Genomic DNA, 23162 nt, shown 5'->3' with positions numbered 1-23162 from the left:
TAAAGCTGCAGGAAGCACCGCCAACACGTCACGGCTTGAGTGGCTGTTGCCGAGTAGTTCAGCATAGTTTCTCTACACCCCTCCCTCATCCCTCCATCCCTCCATCCCTCCCTCCCCACAGTCTGTTTATTTTGTCAGTCCCGTTGTCTCCATTATTGTAGATATAAAATAGTGTTTTTACAGCCCCCTCGTTTGGGATGTCGTTTTTACTCCGGTAGAAATGCCGGTCCCATTGTTTACATTTTATTTTCTTATGCTTTTTTTTTTGTTTTTAAGTCAGTATGACTATAAAATATAAATAATATTATACACAAGATATCAAATTTATCTTCCTTTATATTGTGCGTCAGGGATGTCCAGTCTTTTTTTCATTTATTTCATTCTTTTTCAGAGTGTTAACAAGTGATCCAAACTATTAATTGTGTCCATGTGGATTAGATTTTGGGTGAGGTTTCGTCCTTTCTGTTTAATGCTTGTATTTTAATGTTATTTCTCACACACTTGCTGTAATGATGGAGTTGGTGTGTGCTTATATCACTCAATTCCTGTAATTACTGCTTTAACTGATATGTGTTTTAGGTCAATATAATCATCACTCAATATTATTTAACATGTTAAAAATAATACAATAAGACAATCCCATGATGGCCATATAACTTGTTTAGACAAGATCTCAACACAAATAAAAATAAAACTTGTTTTACAGTGACAATGATTTCAAAAAATAAAACAGGGCTTGGTTTTGTTTTTCTCCAACACTTGTGTAAAATATGGGCTTTTTTGCTCAAAATGTAACCAACAATGTGTAAATGGGGGGTAAAATAAAAAGACAAAAACTGACGATGAGGGGAGTTGGTGTTATGAGCGATAATCTCTACAAAATCAAATCATTGGGTCTGGGGAATTTCCAGCCACAACTCCCCTCTTTCTGTCCTGTGTCCTTGGTCAAGGCTCCCCACCCATTTCTTTCCGACACATGCAAACACACACAGAGACACGGACACACGGACACACGGACACACACCAGCTGTCAGAATCTTTCCCCCCTCTGAACTGAGATCAATTGATACAGCTGTTAGTGAGTCCTGCAGATGCAGTAAATCCTTATTTTTATGTGGATCCTGCCATGCTCTTTCTTTCTCACTGTGTGTCTCAGCCCTTTTCTTCTGCCCGCTGCATTCTAGCACAAACTCAACAAAAAGTAAATCAAAATAAATAAATAAATTAAAAAAAAGTAGACAAAATGTCTTGTATTTGGATTTTAAAGCAAGACAACTGGGGGCATTTTACCAAAAGATTTTACCGCCACAGCTTTTATGAAAGCTTTATTCCTACTTTCACCTCCCTCGCCAATGTCTAAAACTGAGGCAAATATTGCATCTTTCTGGTGTGTGTCATGACGCCCATCATCAAACTTATTGGCTTTGTACATCCAAAGAAAGGTACCCTATCTATCATCTCTTTTACAAGATGTCCAGCATTGTTTTAGGTTAATTTTCTCAGGGCATCCACTCAGTCGCATCATCTTGTTGGGATTTAACAGATGAGTGTCACATCTCTGCGTGTTGAGATTCCTGTGTTTGGAGCTTTGGGACGACTTTACAGGCAATCTCGTTAACTTAGTTTACCTCCGAGCCTCACCTATCTTTATCCTGTCATTCCCGTCTTCCCTCTTTTCATTCGCCACAAGCCTCATTCTGCCCCACGACTGAGGGCTGTTTTACTCCGCTCACACACGCCCACCTCTTCTGCCCTTCGTTCTGCTTCGCAACAGGCTCCTCACCTGTCCAGAGCCATTCAGGAATATCAGACAAATTGATGGAAAGTCAATTTGTGTTAATTTTTTTATCCATAGAGCAGTATATTTGACTTTCTTGCCTTTTTAAAAAAAAATTCCAGCATTGTTATCATTTTCTTAAAGGTGTGTATAAAGTTAAAACTGGAATTGTCTTCAAAATTATATCATCCAAGATATTAAATGAAATCTTCACAAGCTTTTTGAGGGTTACTGTATAAAATATTTTTTTTCCTCCAGTTTATATCAAAAAAACCTTTACCGTATTGCACATCTTTTTATCATTATCTAAAAATCACAATCAGTGCCTTGGCTTCCTTATCGCTTTAGTCTCTGAAGTAAAACATAAGAAAGATATTAAGAGAAAAAGGACAAAACACATGAAACTTTAAATGCCTTTCTAAACAGGTGGATGTACTGGCAGCAAAACACACACACTATGAGATCTTTCGCCGTCTTCCATTCGCCTTTTTCCTCCTCTTATCAGCTCCAACAATGATTTCAGAGCAATCTGTGCGTCCAACAGCCTCCTCTGTGTGTGATGCCAAATGACTAAAGTATTTACTTTGTGCAGTAATGAGTGGTGCTTCTACGTGTGTTTTAACCGTCAAAACAACAATTTTTAATAACACTTAAGAATCCTTTTTTTTTTTTTTTTTAAACAAAAACACACATTTTATTTTTGGCATTATTTTTTTAAGCCGTTAAGACGCCCTCTTTGTTTTGTCTTGTAATTTAGATGGTGCAGGGCTGTATCCCCAAAATAGGATGTATAACATGATATACATGATGGCGTCCGTGCTCATCTGGGGCACTCCCTTCCTAAATGGACCTCCGGATCTATTTCCCTGCAAGTTGCACATATGATATGCCACGTCTGAGCTGGCCGGTCGTCAGCTCCACAGCATGTATGGATGACACCGAGGCTGGAGTCAGCACTTCTGTGGAATAAAAGAAACATACAGGTACCGAGCAAAGGAGAATTCACTGACTTTCTTTGACAAAAGTTGATCATTTATCTTAAAATGAGCCTCAAATTTAGACTTAAGCACCCATGTCCACAAATGGATTCAGACATTTTTTTACAAGACCAATTTTCTGGCTGTGTGTTTAATTAGGCTCCGTGCAAACTCATTGAACTATTAATCCGCCAGCACCAGCGTGTCGTTCATTTATCCAGCCCTGCGGGCTGATGCGTCTGGTGACTCACCCGCAGCACCTGATCCTTACCCTGCTGTTATCTGTCGGCCTGTCACTAATGCCATCACCTGACCTCAAATCTGAACCAGCTTTTTGTTTCAATGCTTTTTATAAACCTCTTAATGTCACAGGGATTTGAGACTGACCTCTAAAGCAGGGAGTGCTTTCCAGTAATTTACTGTGAACAAAGTTTTAGTGATTTCCTTTTTAATCCAAGTTTAAACTGCTTAATGTCTGAGCATATGTGTTTATGATTTAAGGGCAATATGTTGAGATATATACAGAAACCACCTTCTGCCAGGTCAAACCAGGTGTATTTTAGTTTGTAGTGGGAAAAAAATCGAGGTTTTCAATCCATTTTTCAGTAGAAGCTTCAAGATATGGGTTTCAGTCAGCTTTCCGTGCTCTCCTAAATGTCAATTGTTCAAAAACTTTAACCCGCTTCTTCTGGAATTTTGAAACTAAGTTGTTGGAAATTTAATGTTGTAAATCCTAAATGTCCAGACGGAGAAATAGCTTTTCATCTCAGGTGGGGATCTCCCAGCTATTTCTTGTTCTCTGGTTTCTTGACAAAAAAAAAAAAAAGACATCAGGTTACGGTTATATTGGTGATCCTGTCTTGTGTTGAAGTGATTGTAAGTATGCTAATCTGTGTGCACTTATGGACCAATCCATCCAGGATAAATAAGTAGTAAAAAACAGATAGTAAATTTGCTATTAGGGATTATTTTTGTCTCCTTTATTAACTTTTTTTTCCAAATAGATGCCTTGCTGCCACCTAGTGGCTATAAATAATTGAGACAACCACAAGTGATGAGAAAATCAGAATCCCCCTCGGAAACTTCTTTTCAGGTGGCTTTAGGTTTTCAAAAGAAGTTTGCTTTTGCACTCCAGCTTTCAGCAAACAATAACAATGCAACCAACTGAGTTTTCAGCAACTCATTTTCTTCAGCATTCTGTGGAAAGTCAATATTTAGTACTTAACTCTTAACCCTAAATTGCTTTTCCAAAGTACGTCAGGACCTATAACGTAATTTTCTCAAAGGAAATCCTTGTGACAAAATGAGTAGAGCCAATCTCAGTACACTTCGATTTATTCATCAACTTCGGTGACCACAGATGAACAGTACAGTTGTAGGCAATGACAAAGCTGATTAAAATTTTTCTCCGTGACATCTGCGCTCAGTCATAATAATATAGATACAAGCGACTGAGTGTGAAGAAACAATAAGGTTTACAGGCATATTTACAAGCTTTCCTTCCGTGCCGAGGCCCTGCCACCTGCACATTGTTGCATCGTGCGTCTATTACAATAAAAGGACATGGACTTTCCTTTTCGGTGATATCTTTTTGTGTCATCCACCACCACAACAGTTTTTGTGATCAATTTATTTAGGCTAGTTTAGAGTACAAATCCAATAGTAGTGTCAATCCCCATAAGGAATGAAGAATCACCGATAGCAGTAATAAAAACATTCCTGACTAAAACTCAGACTTAAAAAGGGGGCTGCAATCTGTGGCATGTATAGAAAGGATAAGGATATTTTTCAGCCGCTATCAGTTTGATGCAAGTGAAAGGAATTAGAAATGAGCGTGGACATTTGTAGAACATTTGGTCTCCTTTTTTGTTATTCCATCTTGTCAACTTTCTAACATCCCACTTAGTGAAAGAAAGGCTGAGGCGGAAGCCGAGAGCAAGAGAGGGATGGCCAGACAGGACAGCGTTAACCCTCAAACCCCCCCCCACCCCCCCGATCTCTGCTCTCTAATCAACTCTTTATTGTTCATGTTGTACGCTCTGCTGGACTGATCCCAACTCTGCCACAGGTTATTTGGAAAGCTTCTTCATCCTCGTATCTAGTGCAGCAAAGTTCTCTTCAACGGCCACCAGATTTTCCTTCATCGTCTGCTGCACCTGCAGGGAATCGAGGGAGAATAAGAGGTTAACCGGGATGTGAGAGAAAGTGGGAGTCAGAAGTGCAGAGAAAGAGAAAGTAATCACCAAGATGAGACAGTTACAAAAAAAAAAAAAGGAGAAAGAAAACCCGATAATTCAAACCTTCTGACCATCGATTTGTGCTTTAAGGCATTCATCTAGAAAACCTCTCAGGAAATACATGTAAATGCACCTAAATCTAACCAATCAGTGAAAGAAATGTTACCCGACTGCATTTCCCACAACACTTTTACTTAGAATAGTTGTTGAAATTAATGAAGATCAATTCAGACTTGAAATGAACAAGATTGAAACTTTGTATGGTTATTATGTTTGTACCTTGGATGAGAGAAAGATGGAGGAAGCGAGGGAGTCAGGTGAAAATATACCGGTAATAAAGATGTTTACAATGTGAAAGCTTTTGTTAAGCTCATTATCTGTAGAATCCACAATGATTTCACAAAACTAAATTATTATTTCTAAATAAACTCTCCTTGGCAGTATGCCTCTAACTAGGGGTGTAACGATACACTAATCTCACGATACGGTACGATACACGATATTGAGGTCACGATAACGATACAATATTATAGCACTATTTTTTTAACAACCTTGAATGAGGAACATATGACTGGAAAAAATTGTCTTTTATTTGAAAGACACAAAATACAAAACAATACTGTGCGTTTTCCCTATTATTACAGTTTGTAATGCTTTATAACTGTTTAAGTTTTAAAGAGAAAGCCAGGCCAACCATTTTCCACAAACTGAACTAAAAGTAAATGTCAGGTTTGCATTATGCATCTTCAGTTTCATACAGGTAAAAATATTTTGCCACAAACTGAATAGTTTCTCTCATGTATGATTTCACTTTTTTCTTTTCCAGAAATTTAACAACTAAAATTAAATAAATAAATACAAGTAAATAAATACATACAATTTTACATCATAAAAAAGATTGATTCATGCTCACCTTATAAGTTTAAGAGGAGATTAATTTTTGTTAAGGTTATTTTGGTAATTCAGGGTTCATTATTTTATAAATATATTCTTTATATTCTGATGTAAATCAGGGACTATAATGACACTAGTCAGTTTATCTGTAGTGATTAGTCTGTTTTAGATTGGGCGGAGTGATACGCCACAGTACGGCACTAGGTGCTGTGTTGATGTTCTAAAATCCTACGCTGTTGAGGGACATTAAAGTACACTGGAACTCGGAAGAAGTTCCCCCCGTGTTTATCCTACTAAAAAGGTTTAATCTAATAAGGTAAGGCTTAACTCTACACCAGACTTACATCAGTAAAGGTTCAGAGCTCAAAACGGGACCGCAAAACGGAACTAGTTTCTTCTGAGCGGAGTCAGATTTTGGTCCGTGGGTCGAGGCGCGGTCGGATGGGCGTTTCTAGTCAACACAATAGATTAATATTAATAATCCAATATCGCGATACAGTTTGTCACCTCCACGACACGTTTCGTGGCGTTTTTGTATCGCGAAATTTCGTGGCACGATATATTGTTACAACCAAGGTACAAACATAATAGGGGTGTGAGAAAGATGGAGAGGGAGTCAGGTGAAAAGATACCGGTAATAAAGATGTTTACAATGCAAAAGCTTTTGTTAAGCTCATTATCTGTAGAATCCACAATGATTTTACAAAACTAAATTATCATTTCTAAATAAACTCTCCTTGGCAGTATGCCTCTAACTGAACACTATAGACATGAATACCATCAACTAGTATTTTTAGTGGCTACGACTCTTCAAGCGGCTGAGATTGGTACCTGTGTTAGCAGGGTGTTGTTGTCTTTCAGAGAGTTGTTGATCATCTGCTGAGTGGTGTCCAGGTGAGTCAGCAGTTGGCCGAACTGCATGGCTGAAAAAGGGGAAAAAAGCAGAGGATTAATTCTTCAGTTTAAAAAAAGAAACAGTAAAAGGACAACAGCTAATCTTAAGTGGAAGTGATGAATCACAGCTGGAAAGATTATACAAACTATTGTCTTTTACATGTTACCTTTTCCAAGTATAGGAAGAAGACTTTCCCTCCAAGCTGTGACAGTTTGGAGCAAAGAGGGGCTGGATAATAAATGACCTCTTTAATCTCTCATTAGAGAATTATCAATATCATTTATTAATGCCAAGGTTTTGCTTTTATGTGCTAAATAATAAAATAATAATGTGCTATTTAATATCATGCATTTTCATCTCCACAAGGGCGTGTTAAAAGTACGGCTGAATTTTGTCCGTTGCCTGTTAACATTTATGTCCCCCTTGTAGTGACCCCCCCCTTATATCACAATTACATGGTTTAGTCTTATTCCATTATCTGTTCGAATTCAGTTTCTGCTTAGTTTTCATCTTTCGTCTGACATTTCCATTGTGGATGCAAGTCTTTCAAGTCTTTCCAGATGCTTCCTGTGGCAACACATCATTAAACATTAGACTCTTCCATAGGCCTGTGTTGAAAAAAATTGATTTCCCAATTCTAAATCGATTCTCATATTAATTCCTAAAAATCGATTCATATGTCTAAAGATCGCTTTTTTTTCCCTTTTTCTTTTTTTTATTATTATTATTTTTTTCTTTTATTTATTTATGTATTATTTTTTTTTCATCATTACATTACAACTTTTGGTTATTTTTTTGTTTATCCCCAAAAAAGGAATGTTTTGTTGGACACCAGAATAACTGGTGCCATGTTTTTGCCTTTAAATATGTTTAAAGGTATGAAAACATTAAAGTGTTCAGTTATAATTGCATAAATTGTCTATATTTCATTACTTTATATACTGTCTTGGGGTTACATTTGCAAAAAATGCTAAAAACCAAATTCTCAAAAATTAAAAACCAAAATAGACACATAGAGGAAATAAAAACTGAATGTGGGAAAAAATAAAACCGATTTCATACGACTCTGTTTGCTGTTTCTGAAAGCAGTTCTATCAGCATTCTGGGAGCTGATTGGTCCTTACAGCATCATTAGCTGCCAATACTTGCTGTTGAATCTCAATGTAATACTAGTAAGTAATATTTTGCATAACTACAGTCATATAATTCATGCAACAGCTCAAAAAACAGTTTTAATAACACTAACCCAAATCAATATCAGAATCGAATCGAATCAAATCTTGATAATCAATTCTGAATCTTAAGAATCGGAATCGATTCTTGACATTTGAATCGATCCCCAGCCCTGCTCTTCCATGTTTATTACCCCTCACTCGGGTAAAAGGTAATATTTCACTTGTATCAATGCCATCGTGTCGGTGGGTTCCTCTACCTTGCTCGTGGAGCTCTTTCACGGCCACGAGCCTCTGCACCACCTGAGGTATAGAAGTAGAAACAGCGTCCCACTTCTGCACCACATCATACAGCTGCGACACCTGATGGGGAGAAGCAAACAAACATAAATGCACCAGCAGCTCAAAACTGAGAGGTAGAAAACAATGGTTATTTGATCTAACCTGACCGGGGCAGGGCTACATAAGTTTTTAACTTCTCCCTGCTCCATTTCGAGCATGCAAAAAAAAAAAAAAAAGCCAGTGAGGCATGTTTTTGTTTATGATTTGTATTATACTGTATTTATTATGATTATTTAACTATTGTTCTTTGGTTTAAAAAAAAAAAAAAAAATATATATATATATATATATATATTTATTTTTTTTGAGCATGTTCGAAATAAAGTTTTCATTCATTCATTCATTCATTCATCTATCTAACCGGCCCCAACTAATCTGACTGATACAATTTCCAGGCTCTTTAGGAACATTTGTTTGACGACTTTTACATTATAAACTCAGGAAAACTGTAATTTTCTTCAAGTTCTGCTTTGCATTTTGCAGCTACATTTCTTCGCTCTAGACATGGGCTCAGTGACGTTGCTAGGCCTGTGTTGAAAAAAATTGATTTCCCAATTCTAAATCGATTCTCATATTAATTCCTAAAAATCGATTCATATGTCTAAAGATCGATTTTTTCTTTTTTTCTTTTTCTTTTTTTTAAATTTATTTATGTATTTTTTTTTCATCATTACATTACAACTTTTGGTTATTTTTTTTGTTTATCCCCAAAAAAGGAATGTTTTGTTGGACATGAGAATAACTGGTGCCATGTTTTTGCCTTTAAATATGTTTAAAGGTATGAAAACATTAAAGTGTTAGGTTATAATTGCATAAATTGTCTATATTTTATTACTTTATATACTGTCTTGGGGTTACATTTGCAAAAAATGCTAAAAACCAAATGCTCAAAAATTAAAAACCAAAATAGACCGAAAATGGAACAAATAAAAACGGAATGTATAATAATACCGATTTCATCCGTCTCTGTTTCCTCCCTGGATCTGTTTGATAATTCTGACCCACATGATGTTTCTGAAAGCAGTTCTATCAGCATTCTGGGAGCTGATTGGTCCTTACAGCATCATTAGCTGCCAATACTTGCTGCTGAATCTAAATATAATACTAGTATTCATATTTTGCATAACTACAGTCATATAATTCATGCAACAGCTCAAAAAACTGTTTTAATAACACTAACCCAAATCAATATCGGAATTGAATCGAATCAAATCGTGATAATCGATTCTGAATCTTAAGAATCGGAATCGATTCTTGACATTTGAATCGATCCCCAGCCCTACTCTATACCAGGGGGATTAATCCTGGTCCTCGAGGGCCACTGTCCTGCGTGTTTTAGACATTTCCCGGCTTCAGCACGCCGTGATACAAATGTCTTTGTCATTAAAAGTCTTATGTGGACCTTGATGACACACTGATAATCAACTGTTATTTAGAATCAGGTGTGTTTAAAGGGGGGGAGTTTAAAACATGCAGGTCCGTGGCCCTCTGACTGGAGTTGACACCCTGCTCTATTCATAGAACAGAGTTAACCAACAAAAGCTGCCCTCTTCTGGCTGATTAAAATAACATCCCTTACATTTAAAACAAACAAAAAAAAGGAACGCTTTAGGTTTCACCACTGGCTAAAAACTAACTGACTAATACAATTAAAAATAAGCACAACCCAATTTAGAGTGGAGGGTTTTTAAATAGGTCAGGAGACTGATTTACACAAGGCAAAAGAAGAGAAATAAACTCTTAGCAGCTGGCGTCTGCCAGAGGGGTGTTTCATTTAAAGTGATTTAAAACAGAAGAATCACAGCGAGTCCTGCAGATGCCGCTTGTCATTTGCAGAACATGTTTGCATCTTATTGGATTTATTTAACACTGATGTACATATAAAAAGATTACGAACCTTGTTTTGCGTTTCAGCATCTTCGATCGCTGCCTTGTTTTTAGCAATTTCATTCATCTTCCCAAGGACACTCTAGAAGGGAGAAAAGTGAAAAGCAACAGATGTTTTGGTGGAAATACAGAATAAATGTTCCTGTCTGCATATGTTGCAAACAATTTTTCAAGATCAATCAACGAAAGAATAAAGGAAGCCAATTTCAAGCCGTGACATAAACCTTCATCAGTATCTGTCATTTTCAGGGTGGGAGCAGCAGCATGGAGGTTGGCATTTCTCCACAGCAAAGTTGAGTTTTAAAAGTTCTTTCATCAGATCCACAACATGCACTTGGTACATCCTGACCAAGCTATTCATAAATGCCCAAAGATTACATTTAGAACTTCCCAATGAGCTTTTTACACGACACAATAGCATGTTTCTCTAAATATTTTACGATTCCTCAACTTGAGAGTTCACTCCAAAAGGCTCGTCTAACTCCGGGGTGTGAGCCGTAAAACTGGAGTTACCTGCAGTCTTGCCTCCACTTGATCCAGAGTAGCAGAGTCGAGTGCGCTGACTCTCGCCTGCAGGATCTCTATAGTGTCCTGATACAAAGAAGAAGGATAAAAAAAAATAAATTACATATAATCTCAAACCAAGAACTTTGTGTTCTCGTTTGTTATACTGGCAGAAGTCTGATGTCGTCTTTGAAGTGTGGCCCAGTTCTCTGGTTACACATCACACAGAGAGATACAAAATCCACACAGCGGCTTCTCACCATCAAACTGGCTCCTTGTACACCAGCATTCAAAGGTCCCTACAAAGTGAACACAAAGAGGAGAGATACATTTTACTAATCATAAAATAAGAAATTCTACTTAAATTCTGATTTTGTAAACATGTCTTTTAGAAACGGGCTTAATCGCCAGAAGGTGAATGTCCTATGGCTTTGCAACGGCGCGTGATGCGCTGGCGACGCCACAGAGGACGTGTTGATACCCGGATACATCATCTTTTTTTTTTTTTTTATATAATTTTTTTTTATTGAGATCAATAGCCAAAGTAACAATGGTACATACATCTTCATAACTATTTCGAAGAAAAAAAAACAATAGAAAGATCACTACATTCAGTGACCGTAGTGTACCAAGTATCACTAAAAGAAAATCTCAAGTCAAAGATTTTTTCCCCTTTTTTTTTTAACCCCTCCAACATAGAAACATAAAATAAAAATAAATGGATAAAAAAATTATAGCAGGATAAGAATTAATTACACAAAAAAAAGAATAGAAAATAAATAAATAAGAAAAAATAACTCACTAAACTATTACTCTAAACACCATAATGCAAATACACACCCACACATAAATAAAATTGCAAAAAGGAAAGAAAAAGTATATGAAACCACCTGATTGAGTGCCAAGCACTAACAGACACCTCTAAGTGGGTAACACTTTTAAGTTTGAAACATGGGATATGAAATATTGCCATCTTTGATAGAACCTTTCAGCACTTCCACGACTAGAGTACCTGATTTTTTCAAGCTTCAGAAAAGACATCATATCCTTAAGCCACATAGAAATTGAGGGACTTACAGCTTGCTATCAAAGACGTAAAGGCCACAACATCTCTCTGGGCTGAGTTTAAATTCAGTGAGGAATCCCAAATATGGCGATGAGAGGAGAGGGCTTCAGATTAATTTGAAAGACAATAGAGATGGATATGTCATCTTTAACAGTTCACGTACTAGTGGTAATTTGTTTTTGTGAGCTGTGATGAAGAGCTGTCAATTCTCAGCAGCTTTAAAGCCAGGCTTTGAGATTACGACAGACATAAATCACTCACTAACTAATTGAAAAAGTCAAAATTGACGGACTAGTCGACTACCACCATAATAAGTTGCAGCTCTCTTCTACACGACTCTGGCTGTATAAATGCAACTTCAAGATGACAGTAATGGACTACAGATTTTCTGCTGTTGAGTGAGGAGTACGGACCGAGTCTGCAAAGTTAAGTTGGGGTTTGTATGTACTTAGTACAAAACTTGATTCTTTTCTGATCGCTGTCTCATGGGCCATTTAGCATGAAAATTGATTTTTTTTTTCTTAGTAATGCTTTCTTCACCTTCATGCATCAAAGGACCTAAATGTGCGAGAGAAGCATTTAAGAGGATGTGTCTAGACTTATGATTATATATCTTGGTTGGCTTGGGAACAGCTCAGTGTTCCCTAACAAAGCTTAAGAAGGTGGCTGAAGAGGAAGTCTGGAAATCTCTTTTCGGACTGTTGCCCTGGTCCAAGATAAGAGGTAGAATAAAAATTGAAGGTGTGCGTGTGTATGGACTGTAAAAACCTTGGCGTGTACCTGCTTGTTTGAGCCGGAGCCAAGAGCCATCTCCAACTCAGCGAGACGCTTCTCCAATTCTGCCATCTAAAGGGTTCAGACAAAACAACAGAAGGCTGGGGGTGAGAACAGCTTCCCAAAAAAGGTACACACACTCCGATCCGTCCACACTAGTGCCTTTAACTTCCTTTTTCCACATTACCTTGGCAGATTCATTGAATTTTTCCTGCTCTGGTCTGCTGTGTAACTCATAGAGAACAACTCCATCTGGGCCCTTTGTGGAAGGCGTCGGCTTACTGTCTCCTGCAGGGCTGCTATGGCTACCCTTAGCAACCTCCAGCTGGGTGAGCAGACGCCTGCAGGAAGAAGGGGAAGGGAGGCACAAAAGAGTACAGCATTTGTTAGGTACGGTGCTCAGTGCGATGCGCTGCTGTGCGAGCTCTCTCTCTTTCTGGCTCCTGGTCTTTTGCAGACAGTTTTACAATACAAACTGAAGTTGAAGGAGCCTCTTCTTTTCAACACTTTACCTTACATGTTTTTCACCCATCTTGTTCCCCTCTATTCTGTCATTCTTGAGCTTGTTCATGCTCAGATATGCTCTGAGATGTTTCTGAGCTTTCTTTGTTCACCCCTCACACTGTAAAGCTGTTTCCCGAACACCAGTAAAATTGACTTGACCATCCCTGCATAGATTTGTGTTTGAAAGATAATGCCAGAGCTGCATCTCCGCACTGGATGGAGTGAGTCTTTCAAAAGGACTTAACTCACTGACTGCGTTTTACATTTACGAATATTAGCAATTACCCGGTTTTGCACGGCCATGTAAACACCAATAACCCCTTTGAATAACCAGAATTTGCTCATATTCCGGTTTTTAAAAACCCGAATATGACCCCTGGGTTACTCCTTTTATAACCCGAATATTCGGTCATGTAAACGCCAAACGGAACGTGAATTTGTTTTCTGCGCATGCTCTTTTCGCAAGGAATCTTGGTCTTTTGAGTCCAGGAAGTTCTTATAAACACGGAGAAACGCAAGACCACGCCACACTTTTGGAGTGAGGAGGAGACTAATCATTTCATAAATGTAATGAAGGATATGAACATTTTGGCATTTGTAGACGGTAGAAAGTACCGGGATAGCGAGATTTAAAAGAAGGTGAGCGAAAAGTTGCGCGAAGCAGCAATTGTTTTGAATTTGGATACAGGAAGAAGAAGCGGAAATGACGGTAATTGCGTCATGATGTTCTCTGCACGTCGCTGTTTTGATGGAGATATCCCAAATGATTAAAAATTACCATGTATACAGGGATAACCCTGTTTGCTCACGCATGTAAACGGAATATTCCGAATGTTTCAGTAACCGGAATATTAGCAATAACCTGAATTTTGACTGCATGTAAAACGTAGTCACTGATCATCTGTTTTTGATTCTAAAGAAAAATGCTATCAGTATCGCCTGACAAACAAGGAGTAATAATTAAAATATAAACACTAAAAAAAAAAAAATTCTCTTGTATATAAAAAATTAACATGACCGATATTTAAGGCTGAAAGTAGAAAAAACCCAGACAGATATGAGTCTGATTTTTCCCATATCTCAAAAGTTTCCTTGAAATGTGCCTTATAGTTCTATGCAAATAAAGATATACCGTTGTAATCTCCTCCCATCTCACCTGGCCAGGGCTCCGTCTGGATCCGACAGGTTGATGTGTGCTTGTGGTCCCAGCAATGAGTCCAGATGAGCAGACACCAGCTGCTGCTTGAGCTGCGCTGCCTGCTGGGCCAGAACCATCGGGGTGAGCCGCTCCTCCGCATTACTCTCCTTTGCAGCAGACTGGAGGCAAAGTGACATCTACGAGTAACTAACGGCTGCTTGGAAACGCTTTTCTCTGAAACAGGCACAAAGATCTGCCACAAAACATGCATCCAATACCAGAGAGCAATATGGAAAAACCAATAGATCAGGGTTCGGCAACCCAAAATGTTGAAAGAGCCATATTGGACCAAAAACACAAAAAACAAATATGTCTGGAGCCGCAAAAAATGAAAAGTCTTGTATAAGCCTTAGAATGAAGGCAACACATGCTGCATGTTTCTATATTAGTTATAACTAGGGGAAGATTTTTTTTTTCATTATGCACTTCGGGAAAAAAGTCGAAATGTCGAGGAAAAAGTCAAAATGTCGAGAAAAAAGTCAAAATTTCAAGAAAAAAGTGAAATGTTGAGATTCACGTTTAAGTAGAATCTCGAGAAAAATGTCAAAATATCGAGAAAAAAGTTGAAATGTTGAGAAAAAAATCAAAATGTAGAGAAAAAAGTCGAAATGTAGAGGAAAAAAGTCAAAATGTAGAGGAAAAAAGTCAAAATGTCAAGATTAAAAAGGAAAGGAAAAGGAAGAAAAAAGAGAAAAAAGCAAAAAAAAGAAAAAAAAGGAGGAAAAAAAGGAAAAAAAAAAGGTCAAACATTTTTGAAAAAGCTCCAGGAGCCACTAGGGAGGCGCTAAAGAGCCGCGTGCGGCTCTAGAGCCGCGGGTTGCAGACCCCCGCAATAGATAAATAATGTTAACTAATAATTTTTTTAATCAATTGTAGCAAATTACTAATTATTGACTTACTAATAGCTGGATCATTGTGTTTGGAAAAAAAAAAAAAGCTTTTGAATAATTCAAGTAAAAAGCAACTTTTCTTTGACAGTTTCCACACGTCTTCACATTACCTTCAATAAGTGCGTTTAATCAGAATGGAAGGTCTGTTTTCATCATTAATGGTGCACATTTATAGGAAAAAAATAAAATACAAACTTCAGGTGAAGACCATCAGCTGTTCTTAAACATTTACATTAGCAGACCTCATTTCATGGACCATTCTACTTATGTCAGATATAATTTTGCAAACAGTTACATTTCTAGTATTATGTTCTTTTCTGGCACAAAATATAATATTGAATTGAATAAGTTCGCTCATGCAAAACTGACTCTTACTGACAAGATTTGCTTTGATGGATGAATCCAGTTGGAAAATGTAATTTACTCAAAAAGGGGGCATTTTATAACTTTTAATGTAAATGTGCAGCAGAGAACTGATCCTGAGCTTAAATAAGAAATGTTTACATGTGTGTGATAATCTTTTTTGAAATTGCTTAAGACATTTTTGTTTTTAAATCAAAAGAGCACAAATTCCTAAAAACAATTTCAGCAGCATTTAAAGATTATTCTTGTTCTAGAAGTGCTGGAAGCTCCAAAGTTGAAGATTTTTAAGTTTGTGTGATGAGATCGAGTACAGAACCGGGTAAAGGGGAACACAATTCCTTTCAGAATACTCTGGAGGGGAGTGTGTGTACGTTTGCATTATTAAGATCCCACCTGGATGGCATCCACCTCCTGAGTGAGTTCCTGGATCTCATTCACCAGGCGCTGATACTTCTGCTGGGGCGTTTCCTTCAACCCACAGCCTTCCCCAAGCTAAGCAGCCATGAGAGAACAGAGAAAATATTAATATTACACAACAGCAAAGTGGATCTAGTGGAGAAAAAAAAGCCACCCCTGAGAAAAAGATCACACAACACAACCAGCTCTTTAACTTTATTGGAAAAACACTTGTAGCATGTAAAATAAAAATTATTTTGGATCATTATTTTCAAAACAGATCATTTTCAAACAGAATAAAAAGTGAAGTAGTGATTTCTGCTCAACAGAATGTACCGTACTCACAATTTCATATTCTCCTGACTCATAGCCCACTCTTCGGGTTTTACTGATTTTGTCTGAGAAGTCTGAAAAAAACAAAAAACGGTGTGAAAATATGAGAAACATTTCAAAGGACTGGTACTGATGTGAATCCTCGTCTATTTTGTTACAGAAGCAATGGATGAGACAAAATATCTGTTTCTTTAACATTCAAAAATATTCCCCTTTTAGGATAATTTGGCATAAGAAAAAAATAAATAAGAAAAAAAAAAAGCTAAAAGATAACGAAAAACCTTCTTGGATACCAGCCTGATAAATTCAGAACTAATGTACGGAGGATAACATGTTTAGTTTTGGTAACTTGACCCAATCTTAGCTATTATTTTAATATCAAGAGAATATTTTACTTAAATGACACACTGAAAGGATAAGACATCCCTGTTTAAGACCACTATCTGTATAAGTTGTAAATATCTAAAAAAGTGAGCTACAATTCAAATCTTTTTTTTTTAAATATAGGACATAACTCTTTTAAATTGTTAAATTATATACATTTTCTGTAATCTGTACTCAAGACACTCAAACATAACATCTAATGCAATGATGTGGCTCCTTTGGTACTGTAGTTTATTAGTTTTCAAGGGGGAAAAGTCCAAAAAGTAGCCATAAACAGCTTCAGTTAGACAATGACTTCTACTTGTTTTTTTTTTTTTTACAAGAAAAAAAAGCATAGTGTGTATTGTCAAAGTATTAAAGCTAATATAATAACAAAATAAGTGAAATATTATCTAGTACAAACTGACCAAGCCCCTTGGTGCTGACATGCTTGTCTTTGAACTTGTCGTAGGCTGCGTTGGGGTTAACCACAATCCTCTCCACACTGTCACTGCAAAGCTCCTCCTGTCAATGAGATACCAGGAAATAAAGTCAGAAGAACAGAATCAGAAAGGCTACAGAGACAACAAAGACCTTAAAAAGGAGTCTCGGCTTACTGAGTCAGTAAGCCCAAATTTCAAAGGTGCACTTCAAATAAGTTGACAACTTGGTAAGACAAGAAAAGCCTATGCTTGATCAACGCCTCAGAAAATAATAATAAAAATAATGAATATATATTACAAATAACATGACCAGATATATTCAAAAGTAAAAAAAAAACAACACTGTGGCCATGAATTATACATATGTGCCACAGCTTCCCAAACCACATTCAAGGATGTCTTTGGGAGAACCAGATAATTTAAAGTAGCAGCCGGGAGATCAGTGTGAAACATTACGCATGTCACAGCGAAGGCTTTACCTCGACTGTGACATGCCTAGAAGCTTTTACCGTCTTTGAAAGGATTCAACGTTACCATGGGAATAAAAGTAATGACAATGTAAAATAAATTAGTGAAACAGACAAGAACCACAGCTATAGGTGACTCACACTATTTACTAAATGACAGCTCTTTTATTAATGATTCTGGAAAGCAACGGAAATCTGATCAAACCTTTCTAGTGATCAGTTACGATGAACTAAATGTGGATGAACAGGGTTAAAACACCACTGATACACAGATAAATGTCATTAATAACCAACAAGATTTGGACAAGACACACAGAAAACACGCACACCCACACAAAGAAAAAAAAAAATCCACAAATGGCGGGAGGAAGTAGGTAGAGGAGTACAGTTAGCTAGGCTCTTACCAGCTCCTTGGGTTTCCAAAGAGAGTTAAAGAAAATAATGGAAGAGCAGAATAAGAGAAAAAAAGTAGGGGGGGAGAGAGAGACAACACAGATTAATGTGGTTATCACATGCCATGCACACAAGAGGAACACTTGGCCAGGACTGAGGGAAGATAAGAAAGAAAGCAGTGTCCTGAGAGTTGCAGCTCAACACCCTGGAGAATCTGTTCAGACAACGTATCTCCAGTTCTTTCCCTCTTCCCTCATTTACCAGAGTAAAATGGTCCACGAATGCCACCGATTTAGCCTCTCTTTCAGATTGTGTTCCATTTCTTCATGGACAATTGTTTTGTTTAAAAACAATGCATGATACAGAATTACAAGAAAATACGTGGATCAAAAGGTGTCAAAGACAAGTCGTGGAAAAAAAAAAAAGGAGGTGTCAAGATACAGAAATTGTAATCCTTGATCCAATCGTTTGAGCAACATGCACTTCATCTTAAATGAATCTGCTAGATTTAGCAAGTGATTAGCCAGTCAGGAAAAAAGTAACAACACCTTCCTCAAATTCTGAAGTTTTATATATCAAGATATTAAATGAGAAAAAAAAAACTCATCTGGTCCTGAATAACTCTTTAAATAAAGTTTTAAAAAAAAAAGAAAACCTCAGATGAACAACATGTGAAATAATTTGTGGCCTCATTATTTGACAAAAATTAAGCCACAAAAGATACTGATATTCAAAATATTAACAAAAAAAAACAAACAAAAAACCCTTACTTGATGAATTGATCATCAAGGAGTCTTCTATTAAAGCAGAGATTTTGGCAGTTTTCTAAACTGGAGCATTCAGGTGCATGTTAAAGCACTCAAGTCCATTTGTAACAATCTGATATTCATCATTATACAATGAGAAATTTTATTCCCAAATAGAAAACAAGTAGGTGCCAAACTTTACCAGAAGTAAATATGAAAATGCAAAAACCTACATCTCAGACTGACTGTAATTAATATAATAAATGTTAAAGTACAAATCAAGACTGAGCAAGTATAGATTATTTGGAAAAGTTGCCTTTAAGAACTGTGAAAACAAGTGTCACCATCTGCTCCTCCGCGGGGTGTATAGTTTTTAGCTCAGACAGTCCTGTAAATACAGTTTGATACAAAATAACAGGATCATATGTTGCAAATAATGTTACTGTTCTGTTAGTTTTCTACTGGCTTTTACACAGATTGAGTGGCAAAGAACTCCTTTGTCCATCTGCTTCAGTCGTGTCTCATTAAGTCCTTATTTATTGAGCTGATTCTCAGCACAGCTGAGGTTTGCAAAGTTGGACCCAAACGCACCCAGGATTCTAGAGCAATAGCCTTTGCACAGACGAGACCAGAGTTGAGGTGTTTGGCAAAAGTGAACAAAGTCATGGTTGGTGAAAACCAAACACAGAATATCATTATTAGTAAGTATTTCATATAAACCACCATTTACATGACTTTATATACAAACAAGTTAATGGCTAAGTCTATGACTACAAAGTATTTTATTGTCAAATGCCAGATATTTCCCCAGCAGCTAAAGCTTGGCTGAAGTTGGGTTGTGCAAAAAAGAAATACGATCTCAAGCACACGAGCAAGGCCAACATTGCTCCACAACAATATGAGAGACTGCTAATGTCATTAAGAAAACAATTTAGTAAAGTCACTGCTGCTAAAGATGTTTATGACGGTGCGTGCCATGTTTTGTTGTTCATCTGAGGTTAATTCAATTTTAAAAAGACCATGTAAGATCCAGGTGAAATATACATACATACATATAAAGTTATTGTCCGTGAACTTTGTGTGATTTTGGACTTGCATTGCTATCCCTTATCAGTAGAAGATGGTTGTCCCAGACTGAGCTGTCAGACGTGTCTAACACGTCTGAAAATTCCATTAAAAGAAAGTTAGAACCAGATTCAGAGAGACATCCGCTTGCCCGACATCAGTAAAGGAATCAATCGATATACGCCCCTGTACTGAAGGTGTTTATGCAAAGCAGACATTGGCACTCCAGAATTAGTCTGCAGTTTGTCTAGTCTTGACTAAAGCTAACAATGACAACAAAGAAGTGTTTAACAATCACATAAAAACTATCATCTCCATTATATATCCCATCTATTTAGTGTTTGAGCAGATACAGTCATAGTACAACCGAGAGGCCCACAGAAAACTATGAGGGTCATTTTGGAGCAAAACACCAGGTATACTCAAAAAATAGTGGCAAAACAAAAATAAGCTTGTGGATCTATGGAAAGTGTTAAGTTCTGTGGAAAATGGAAGTGCCATAGCCAAAGCTTAATTTTTGTTCGTATACATTTACAATACACGAGAAAAATATGAGTGATTTGCACAAGTTGGTATATTTTTGCTTTTCTTTTCAACGTGATAATATATTAAGATTTTTTTTTTTGAAAATGCATAATTTGTAACTTTGTTACTGACATTATATCCAACTTGTAAAGTGTGACATGCAATGGACACAAAATTAAAGAGGCATTTAGCAAGAGCAGTTAGTTAAAATATGGTTAACCAAGAAGTGATTGTTAGATCGTGACAAGAGGTCAAGGGAATCCCTAACAAGCCATTTTCCTCTTCTCTCAAGAGCTTGTCCTACTAACACACACACACAAGATCATTCATACCGAGTCAGGACCAATAAACTACATTATTCCCTTTCTACAAAAATGTGTAAATGAGCAATTCAAATAGAGACAACTTAATCAATTTGTCGCACTTCAAAAACAACTAAAAAACCAACGAATCACAGAGTAAAAAAGCACCACGTCATCAACCGAGTTCTCACCCCAGTCAATAGATAAAAAGCAGATCTAAGATTAAAAAGTGAGGAAAGACATGCAAAAAAAGGCAATAAGCTCTCCGAGTGAAAAGTGGATCCAGTCTTACTTGTACAAACTACGGTTCCAAGAGAGGGGGGGGTTAGTAGTCCATTTAAGGACAAGGGAATGGGGAGGGTGAGTTTGGAAACAGGGAAGGGAAAAAGCCAGTTAGGATTCTCTGTGCTGATCAGTAAACATCCCAGACACATTTAAAAGCATAACAAGAAGACCTGTACTGCTCGACTGTGTAAAATGTCGCTTACAAGTAGCAGTTCTAAATAAAGATGAAATTCTTGCAAACCCATCACCACAACTAGATGATGGTAAGACAAAATGTTTCTTAAAAAGTCACAAGATCAATAGCCTAGAGCAAACACAGATGACGTGTTTTTGTTCCCAAATACTAAAAAAACAAGACAACCTCAGACACGTTTGAGGTTTACTGTCCATCATGCGTATGCTTCTCACGCTCAGGTGGTAAATATTTAAATTAGGAATTAATCTCAACAAATATCTGTCAACCAATAACTTAAACGCACCAACAATGAGGTAATTATTTTAACAATCTTTAAAGTCACAAGATCATCTCCTTGGGGCAGTTTTTTTGTGTTTCCAAATACTTTTTTAACTGCTTGGATTGGTTGTTATTCATCCTACAGTGAGTAAGAAACCCCCAAAATATAACAATTTAAGATTAAAAGTAGAGTAAATATGTGACAGACAAGTTAGTAAAGAATTACTATGCTATACTATAACTATATGGTAAAATGTTGAATCATGGTACCGCGGTTGAATTGGTTTGATATTGGATATTGGATATTGGACATTCAAAGACATCCATTTAACTTGTGATACATACCACTGATTTTGGTCATATTGCTTGTGATGTGTTCATGGTCATCTAGACTATATATCACAAGAGAGTAATTATTATAAAATCATATTATGGGCTGATTTAATGAGGTTTAATGAGGTTTAATGATGATTTAATGAGGTTTAATGAATTAAATGAAAGACTGTAATTATTATAAAATCATACAATGGGCTGATTTAATGAGATTTTATGAATTCAACACCCATAAAACTTGTAAATTCATTTTTCATTCATTCATTCAGTTTTATGGGTGTTGAATTCATTAAACCTCATTAAATCAGCCCATAATGTGATTTTATAATAATTACTGATATATAGTCTAGATGACCATGAACACATCACAAGCAATATGACCAAAATCAGTGGTATGTATCACAAGTTTTATGGGTTTTGAATTTATTAAACCACATTAAATCAGCCCATATATATGATTTTTTAATAATTACTGTTATATATAGTCTGGATGACCATGAACACATCACAAGTGGTTTGAAAACAATCAGTGTTATGTATCACAAGTTTTATGGGTGTTGAATTCATTTGGTGTTGAATTCATTAAACCTCATTAAATCATCATTAAATCAGCCCATAATATGATTTTATAACAATTACTCTCTTGTAATATATAGTCTAGATGACCATGAACACATCACAAGCAATATGACCAAAATCAGTGGTATGTATCACAAGTTAAATGGATGTCTTTGAATGTTGAGTATTCAATATCAAACCAATTCAAACGCGGTAATCATGGTAAAGAAAATACTGCAGGTGTGAACACATTATTATTAAAACTACAATAATAGCCAAGACAAATCACGTAACTTACCGACTCAAACTGAGCCTGGTCATCTTCTGGTAGGTCGCCGGTCTCATATACGTCCGGCTCGTTAAACGCCTATTGAAACAATATGTGATAAGATTAGTTTTTCCATTTATTGGTGTTAGCCTGGCCAACGCCCCGGCCCACTCAACAACACAGCGGCTATGGGCTGATTTATGGTTCTGCGTTAAATCGACGCAGAACTTACGCCGTAGGGTACGGCGTAGGCTCTGCGTCGATTTAACGCAGAACCATAAATCATCTGCAGCTTCAGCAACCCTTACTCTCCTGTGGGGTTAGATCACAAGACACAACACTAAGATAATAACTAGCACCTTTAAATCCTTGAAATCAGAAACTTGTCACTCTAAATAAACAGTATCTACAATAAATAAAGAGATATCACTGCCAAACGCAACGGTGTTAGCTGCAAGAGCTAACGAGCTCTGACACATAGCACTTACAATTCCTGGTAGATTTGCGTATTTAGGGTCAGCCATTGTCAACTGGAAGCAAAAAATGTGACCAAAAAAAAAATATAATAACAAAAACTTAAAAACTAGTAAGTTATATATTATGCACCGAGTGGGATTGTGACAAAAGCTACCGACAGATGAGCCAGCAGTATCTCAGCCGGCCGAGGTTTGTGAGCTTCATTTGACAGCGTGGCACGTCCCGCACGGGCGGTGCTTTGATTGCAGCGTTAATAACATGGAGGACGGCGGTTT

At 36.9% G+C, this 23162-nt stretch overlaps 1 protein-coding gene across 1 annotated transcript; it reads right to left on the bottom strand.

Moving 5' to 3' along the window:
• Positions 1 to 4071: 4071 nt before the first annotated feature.
• dctn2 (dynactin 2 (p50)) lies at positions 4072 to 23087 on the bottom strand. The gene is made up of 14 exons (XM_061726718.1): positions 22899 to 23087; positions 22441 to 22509; positions 17000 to 17096; positions 16221 to 16282; positions 15873 to 15971; positions 14185 to 14345; positions 12712 to 12865; positions 12531 to 12596; positions 10945 to 10983; positions 10694 to 10771; positions 10191 to 10262; positions 8213 to 8315; positions 6717 to 6808; positions 4072 to 4910 (listed from the first exon to the last, which is right to left on the bottom strand). Exons 1-14 carry the CDS (start codon positions 22932 to 22934, stop codon positions 4824 to 4826), a joined length of 1215 nt encoding a protein of 404 aa, XP_061582702.1. The 5' UTR covers positions 22935 to 23087; the 3' UTR covers positions 4072 to 4823.
• Between the last annotated feature and the right edge of the window lie 75 nt (positions 23088 to 23162).

This window comes from Cololabis saira, chromosome 8, assembly GCF_033807715.1.
Source record: "Cololabis saira isolate AMF1-May2022 chromosome 8, fColSai1.1, whole genome shotgun sequence".
NCBI classification, from domain to species: domain Eukaryota; kingdom Metazoa; phylum Chordata; class Actinopteri; order Beloniformes; family Belonidae; genus Cololabis; species Cololabis saira.
The sequence above is the reverse complement of the archived record's forward strand: the minus strand, read 5'-3'. Positions and strand labels throughout refer to the sequence as shown.